An 8,757-nucleotide genomic window follows, 5' to 3' on the forward strand; every position below is an offset into this window, starting at 1 on the left:
GACGGCCCGCCAAAAGAGCCGCTGCTGCGAGGACGAGCGGAGTTCGCGCGACGACGGTTCACGCTCCCTTGCCGAGATCGGCGAGGGGCGGGGGTGGGGCCCGGAATCGTGGGATCCGGGAGCGAGCGAGCGAGCGAGCGAGCGAGTGCGGTGGCCGTGCCTGGGTGGGCGGGCGGCGGCAGCGCGTCGAGCGGGCGGGAGATGCAGATGAGGCTGAGGCTCTCCTCGCGGTCCGTGTAGAAGGTCTCCTCGAAGAGCACGCGGGCCGACACGGAGGGCCCCTCTCCCCCAGTGAGACACAGCTCCCCCCCACGCAGCGACACCGCCTGCGGATGCACGGCGAGGGCGAGAGAGACAGAGGGTGAGAGAGAGAGGGCGAGAGAGAGAGAGAGGCACGGGTACACGCACGAACGCGGCGCAAGATTCCCCCGGCCCCATCGCCCCGTGTACGCGAAAATCGGTGCTCGTCACTCAGTCTCAGACATCATCGGTGCGAGGGCCGGCCAACACATTTGAAACCAACGGGAATTTGACAGCAGCACGATGATGATGAAGATGATGGCGGGGGGGGGGGGGGGGGGTGTTTTCACTCTTTGTGCGTTGTCAGGGGAAGGGGCCGCACGTCAGAGGCCGCACCGAAGGCCACCAGGCACTGAAGTACACTGGCCTAAATAGACTGTTGGGACAAGTGAGCACCTACCAAGGCCGGCACGGCACACGAGGGGGTGAGGTGGCAAGCACCGTGCCCGGCCGTGTCCGCCTCCCCAGTGACGATGTTTTTGCTTACACGATCGCACCAGGCTTCCATTTGAGGCCGAGTCGACCTTGGAGAGGGCCCACGAACGGTTCAGACAACAGCCACGGGTGCTGGGGGCCATGAGCAGCAATCGAACTCGGGTTACCAGGTTCACAGCGCAGCGCGCTGACCGTGACACTACCTCTATCCACACAACAACACGCGCCATTCGACACAAAGTGGCGGTGACGTCACCACGTCGCCTGTGCCAGGCCAGGTGCACTTTAAGGCCATGTAAAGCGTCGAAGGGTTGACCGACCGAGATGACAGGCAGATGCACCACCTGTGCCGCCTACTGCTCCCCACACACGTACACACGTACACACACACACGTACATTCAGACACTGCGGGGCCCTCTGCTCCTAAGAGACATCGTCATCGTCATCATTATTTCAGCCATCGAGAGACGCAGGGTGCGAGCCGACAGCCCCACCTGGCCGCCCATGGAGACGTAGCGAGTCTGCTCGTCGGCGGACGGAAGCAGAATGTACGACTCGAACGGGCAGGAGGACAGAGCCCCGGGCCGAACACTACCCTGGCAAGGCACCAGCACCTGCGGACACAAGGGGCAAGGCGTTTACCGTTGTTACCGTTTTTTTATTTTCTATTTTACCAGGCAAGGCCCCACTGAGCTTCTACGTAGCTTCTTTTTCCAGAAGCGACCTGGCCATCAAACACGATGGCTCAACGAAAGTGGACTATCATCATCATTATCATCATCGTCGTCGTCACGTGGACATTTATAGCAGGCATGTACTCTAAAAGGCGCGACGTCGATTCTAAACGTGGAGAGAAAAACCGGAGCGCCCGGAGAAAAATCCAAGCCACCGGCATGTGCCGTGTTCTCACAGCCAGTAGGGGAGGGGAGGGAGGGGGTGGGGGGGAGTGTGCCGCCGATTCGAATGGGAGCGCAGCAGCGGTGGCGCCCGGTGTAGAAAATCAGTGGAAGAATCCGATGAGCTATAAAGGTCTTTTTCACAGACGTCCAGAGTCGTTGTTCACACGGAGAGAGCCAGCGAGGGTGCGTGCGTAGCCGTGGTGGTGGCGGGGAAGGAGGAGGGGGGGGGGGTGTGCCGCTGGCGCCGTGTCCACCCACCACGGCGTGCAACTCGGCCGCCTTGCGGAACAACTCCGGCCTCTTGCGCTGCAGCGCGAGGAAGAACGGATTCCTCGCGATGTCTTCATCGTAGCTCGACATGACGGCCGGGACCGGACCACCGCCGCCGCCGCCGCCGCCGTCAAACGTGCACCCAAGCGGTCCACGGCGTCCCGTGTCAGTCAGACATCGCCCGTTGCTGCTGCCGCGGCCGCCGCGCTCGACCGAAGCACGCGGTCGTTCTCTCGAAACGACTCGCCGGGGGAAACCGACAGACGTGCGAGGTGCCGCCGGGCGAGCTCGGCGCCGGAAGGGCGGCGAGGGGCCCAGGGGGGAGGAGGCTCGGTGGCCCAAATCAGGCCGAGCGGAGGATGAGATGGCGATCGCGAAGTCCGCCCGGGATCATCTTCGCGGCAACGGCGTGAATCTGCGAAAGCACGACGACGACGATGACGACGATGACGACGATGACGCCGATGACGCCGATGACGACGATGACGACGATGACGACGATGACGACGATGACGACGATGACGACGATGACGACGATGACGACGGCGAGACATCGATTAAAGCGGCAGGATGGTGGCGGCAGCGTGGCGGTGACACTCGCGGCTCACAGCAAAGGGGGGGGGGGGGGGGGCCTGGGTTCATTTTCCGGCTCAGGAAACCTTTCACCGAGTTGCTGGCCCGGTCACCACAGACTTGCACAGAGACCCGTAGACTTGCACAGACACACGTAGACTTGCACAGAGACCCACAGACTTGCATGGAGACCCATAGACTTGCATAGAGACCCGTAGACTTGCACAGAGACACGTAGACTTGCATGGAGACTCATAGACTTGCATGGAGACCCATAGACTTGCACAGAGAACCACAGACTTGCATGGCGACCCATAGACTTGCATGGAGACCCATAGACTTGCACAGAACCATAGACTTGCACAGAGACACGTAGACTTGCACAGAGAGCCACAGACTTGCACAGAGACCCGTAGACTTGCACAGAGAACCACAGACTTGCACAGAGACCCGTAGACTTGCACAGAGACCCGTAGACTTGCACAGAGAACCATAGACTTGCACAGAGAACCATAGAATTGCAGAGAACCATAGACTTGCACAGAGAACCATAGATTTTGCACAGAGAACCATAGACTTGCACAGAGAACCATAGACTTGCACAGAGACCCATAGACTTGCACAGAGACCCATAGACTTGCACAGAGACCCGTAGACTTGCACAGAGACCCATAGACTTGCACAGAGAACCATAGACTTGCACAGAGACCCACAGACTTGCACAGAACAACAGACTTGCACAGAGAACCATAGACTTGCACAGAGAACCATAGACTTGCACAGAGAACCATAGACTTGCACAGAGAACCATAGACTTGCACAGAGAACCATAGACTTGCACAGAGAACCATAGACTTGTACAGAGAACCACAGACTTGCACAGAGACCCACAGACTTGCACAGAGACCCACGGACTTGCACAGAGACCCGTAGACTTGCACAGAGACCCGTACTTGCACAGAGACCCGTACTTGGACAGAGACCCATAGACTTGCATAGATAACCATAGATTGGCACAGAGACCCCGTAAACTTGCACAGAGACCCGTTGACTTGCACAGAGAACCACAGACTTGCACAGAGAACCATAGACTTGCACAGAGAACCACATACTTGCACAGAGAACCATAGACTTGCACAGATAACCATAGACTTGCACAGAGACCCCTAGAATTGCACAGAGAACCACAGACTTGCACAGAGAACCATAGAATTGCAGAGAACCATAGACTTGCACAGAGAACCATAGACTTGCACAGATAACCATAGACTTGCACAGAGAACCATAGACTTGCACAGAGACCCATAGACTTGCACAGAGAAGCATAGACTTGCACAGACACCCATAGACTTGCACAGAGACCCATAGACTTGCAGAGAACCATAGAATTGCAGAGAACCATAGACTTGCACAGAGAACGATAGGCTTGCACAGAGACCCATAGACTTGCACAGAGAACCATAGACTTGCACAGAGAACCATAGGCTTGCACAGAGACCCATAGACTTGCACAGAGACCCATAAACTTGCACAGAGACCCATAGACTTGCACAGAGAACCATATAACTTGCACAGAGACCCACAGACTTGCACAGAGAACCATAGACTTGCACAGAGAACCATAGACTTGCTCAGAGAACCATAGATTTGCACAGAGACCCATAGACTTGCACAGAGACCCATAGACTTGCACAGATACCCACGGACTTGCACAGAGAACCACAGACTTGCACAGAAAACCATAGACTTGCACAGAGACCCATAGACTTGCACAGAGACCCGTGTACTTGCAGAGACCCACAGACTTGCACAGAGACCCACAGACTTGCACAGAGAACCACAGACTTGCATAGATAACCATAGACTTGCACAGAGACCCGTAAACTTGCACATAGACCCGTAGACTTGCACAGAGACCCATAGACTTGCAGAGAACCACAGACTTGCACAGAGAACCATAGACTTGCACAGAGAACCATAGACTTGCACAGAGAACCATAGACTTGCACAGAGACCCACAAATTGCACAGAGACCCACAAACTTGCACAGAGAACCACAGACTTGCACAGAGAACCATAGACTTGCACAGAGAACCATAGACTTGCACAGAGAACCACAGACTTGCACAGAGAACCATAGACTTGCACAGAGACCCGTAGACTTGCACAAAGGACCATAGAATTGCAGAGAACCATAGACTTGCAGAGAACCATAGACGTGCACAGAGAACCATAGACTTGCACAGGGACTCATAGAGTCGCATGCGGGGTAGAGACATAATCACACTGGACTTCATGATGATAGAGATTTGCCAGACTTGGAATTCCATTGACAGACATGGAGAGGAGCACGTGGATTAGAGAACACGCGCAGGGACAGAGACACGTCATCCATTATCCACACTGCTGCTTAGGGGGATTGGGTGGCTCGGTCAACATCGTCACGGATGTTGTACAATGGGGCCGATCGCCTCTCACACCCCCACCCCTCATACCACAGCAGCAGCAGGCGAGGCAGCAGGCGAAACAGCAGCAGCAGATGCAGCTGCTTTGCAGCAGCCGCCGTGTGTGGATGTATGGGAGGGTTACGGTGGGTGGCGAGAATCGGCCGTGAAGAGCCGGCCGAGGTGGCTCGCCGCTTGTGGTGGAGGGAGGGCGAGGTAAGACGCGGTTCATCCAGCAGTGGAGTGACCCTGGCCTGCCGAGTTGACCTGAGAGGGGTGGCGGGGGGGGGTGGGGGTCACGCCTCCCCGCTTCCTCCCGGGGGCGACCCGAGCTAGCTCAGCCGGACGAATGTCACAAACGTTGACCCCGACGGCGACGACAACAACAACAACAACCGACGAGGACAACAATAATAATAAATTAGCAAGACAGTGGTGGTTAGGAAGTGACGGGGCTCAAAGTGTAAACACTGAAGCGAAACCCGTCCGCTCATCGCTGTTAACCGGGCCGAGGCGCACGCGGGAACCCTTTAAATATCCTAGCGCGGATAGGGCCACCCGCCCCTCACCCCCCTCCCCCCTCAAAGCTGCCCATTGGTCAAGCGGGCCTCGGCTCGCGACAGCGCCGACCAATAGGAGAAGGGCGGCTCGCCTATCCGCTCTACAGATTCCAGAACCCGCGATATTTTGTTTCCTGGTCCGATGACGCCTCGTGATTGGGGGACGTCACGAAACCCCCCAGCCCCGCCCCTACCCTTCCGCCCCGCCCCTACCCCTCCCGCCCCTACCGCCCCGCCCCTCCCGCCCCGCCCCTCCCGCCCCGCCCCGCCCCTCCCGCCCCGCCCCGACCCTCCCGCCCCGCCCCTCCCGCCCCTCCCGCCCCGCCCCTACCCCTCCCGCCCATTCACACCCCGTCCACCGCCCCTTCAATCCCCTCCGCCCCTTATCCGCCCCTCCCCCGCCCCTCCTCCCTTATAGTTACTCCCCCCCGCCCCTCCCTCTTGCCCCTCCCCCCTCCTCCGCCCCTCCCCCTCTCTGCCGCCTCTCCCCCTCCCATTCACCCTCCCCCCGCTCCTCCGCCCCTCCCCCCTCCTCCGCCCCTCCTCCCCCGCCCCTCTCCTCCCATTCATTCACCCTCCCCCCCCGGCCCCACCCCCTCCGCCTCCCACACGTGACGCGTCACGCTGACAAAGCGTCATCAGAATCTGTAACAGCGATTGCTGTTGGGTGTAAATAGCGTCACGATAACAGTGTCGTGAAACCCACCACCACCCGACACAGCCGACTGGTCGCGAAAGCCTACGTGTTCAAACAATTGCTAAGGTTGTGTATCACGTAAGGGGCCTCCATAAATGACGTCACGCACCTGGGGGGGGGGGGTCAGACATTTGTGACGATGTTAGTTCATAGTCCATTTATTTGGTATAGCCCTGTGAGCCATTCGGCTCTTGAATCGGGTGCAACCGCAACAAACAAAAACATGAACAAGAAAACATCTTAAAGTGATTATGTGACTGTGCAAACAGAAAATCCAGGAAAAAAAACATCAAAATATTCCTGAAATAGCACCGTACACCAACGCTGTGTGCAAAAATCCCAGTGGGATGCAAGTCAAATAACAACAACAACCACAAGACAACTAAGATTAAAGCCATCAGTCTAACTCCGTACTACAATAAACAAAAACATGGCCAAAACAAAAACACTTTTCGAAATCACCAAAATAAACGCCATAAATCCAATGTAACAGTGATCATAGGGACTGTGACCGAATTTTTAACAATAAACTACATAAATAAATTATAACACCAAAATCTAGAGCCATATTTTAGGCCACTGAATAGCAGTGGCAGCTAGGGTTGTACAACTCCTCTAGAGCAGTTTTGAGTGAAGATCTCATAGGTAGTGATTCAAGTTGCAGTTTATTGGCAATAGCATTCCAGACCCTGGGGGCATCAATAGCAAAGGCCCTTCCTCCAGTTTTTGTACGGCAATATGGAATGTGAAGCTGGTAAATGAGCGAAGACCTGAGGTCAAATTTGTTCTTTGAAACAGAGAGGAGATCCAGTAGGTAGTCTGCGGAATTTTTTGTAAGTACACCGTGAATAAATAAGATCTGGTGCACAAGCCGTCGAACATTAAGAGATGTTAAGTTTGACCCAATGTAGAGATCATAGTGGTGAGTCCTATATGGGCAGTTCAATGCAAATCTTAAGGGCGAGTGATAGATGGAATCAAGCTTCTTCAGTACAGTACTTGTGGCTGATTTATACACGATGTCACAGTAGTCAAGTAGAGGCAGTATGGTAGCTTTTATCAATTCCAAACGGAACATTGGGGGGAAGCAGTGCTTGTGTCGATACAGAAAACCAATTTTTATTTTTGTCTTTTTACCAATATAATCAATGTGATCTTCAAAACTAAGTTTTGAATCCAGGATGACCCCAAGATACTTATAGATCTTGACTTGCTCTATTTGATAATTATTCAAGGAATGTAATTGGGGAAAAATAACTTCCTGCTTTAGTCCCGGAGAGAAGCATTTATGACGTCACATCAAAATGCGCAACTTTAAATAAATATAGACAACATGCACTACAATGACAATAGTTTAAAGCGTTTTGAAGCATAAATTTTGATTTAAAGCTTTCGTGACTGCAGGGATTCATATTCTTGGTTCTTTCGGTAAAGTCACGTAGAAGGGAAACTATAAAATAAAAAACAATAAAATTATCACGACGTTTCGACTGCAACGCAAGCAATCATCATCAGGTGTGAAAACCACAGCAGGAAAATTTGAAAAAAAAACGCCACTTTTTTCAAAATTTCTTGCTGTGGTTTTCACACCTGATGATGATTGCTTTTAGGAGACATGGTGGCATTGCGTTGCACTTTATTGCAACTTACTGCACAGTTTTGGTAGACCAACGTGTAATTGAGATACATTTGCGGGTTTGATCTGTGAAAAAGTTGGCAACGTTACCTCCAAGGCTCGTGAAAATATCTAAAACAAGCACAACTCCACTCTGTCTCCGCATAAAAGTGCAAGTCCATCAAGCCTTATCCGCATTGCTGGACCAATATTATCCAGCAGCACTTAGGTAAACACACTCTGGATCAGGGTATCGACCTTCTGGGCCTCATCAGCACAGTTAAGACTCGTTAAACAAATGCTGCTGGATTATCAGATCTTAGGGTCAAGGGCACTCGCCATCCAGAAGAGTGGGGCATCCCACCTTCAGGAGGCGGGATGCCCAGTTAAACCCATGTCACGGGGTTGCATTTGTTCAGCTGAAACGGGCGTTTAAATTACTGGGATCATTTTGGCTGCTATACAATTCCACGCGATGATAAGCCACTTCGTTGGGATATCATTTGTGATATCCAGGTCGCCTCTGAAAAAGAAGCTTAACAGCTCAGTGGGCTTTATCTGGTAAAACAAAACACAGTTTAGTTTGTAGTTGTTTTTTTTGGGGATGTTTACCTTTCCGACACTTTGCACTCCTATCGTGTTGTTGTATTGTGCTTGTTGTTGTAAGGTTGATGACCCTGTGCCCCTGACTGAACATCCGTGAAAAAAGAGCTTTATAGCTCATCGGATTCCTCCAGTATAAATATTCTGATTCTGCATTATGCTGAACAGTACAGTACAACACTCCTGTACGAATATTGCTTTTACTCTGGGCCTCCGCGTTGTTCCACTGTTCACTGGCGGAGCGCCGCGCGGCTCCCCGTGGTGGTGGCGTGGATTTTTCTCCGGGTCCTCCGGTTTCTCCCTCCACGTTTTAGAATCAACGTCCTCACGCGTTTAGAGTATTTGGCTGCTGCTAAACGT

At 53.4% G+C, this 8,757-nt stretch overlaps 1 protein-coding gene across 1 annotated transcript in view; it reads right to left on the reverse strand.

Moving 5' to 3' along the window:
* ANKRD27 (ankyrin repeat domain 27) overlaps positions 1-5,484 on the reverse strand; it is a 40,479-nt gene extending 34,995 nt beyond the window's left edge. The window contains exons 1-4 of the mRNA XM_032977434.2: positions 5,068-5,484; positions 1,894-2,320; positions 1,231-1,350; positions 161-326 (exon numbers count right to left, since the gene is read on the reverse strand). Coding sequence (XP_032833325.2) covers positions 161-326; positions 1,231-1,350; positions 1,894-1,995 — 388 coding nt within the window. The 5' untranslated portion in view covers positions 1,996-2,320; positions 5,068-5,484. The remainder of the gene's footprint in view (positions 1-160; positions 327-1,230; positions 1,351-1,893; positions 2,321-5,067) is intronic.
* Between the last annotated feature and the right edge of the window lie 3,273 nt (positions 5,485-8,757).

Source organism: Petromyzon marinus, chromosome 63 (genome assembly GCF_048934315.1).
Source record: "Petromyzon marinus isolate PM22_M1 ecotype Great Lakes invasive population chromosome 63, UKy_Petmar_22M1.pri1.0, whole genome shotgun sequence".
Lineage (NCBI taxonomy): Eukaryota > Metazoa > Chordata > Hyperoartia > Petromyzontiformes > Petromyzontidae > Petromyzon > Petromyzon marinus.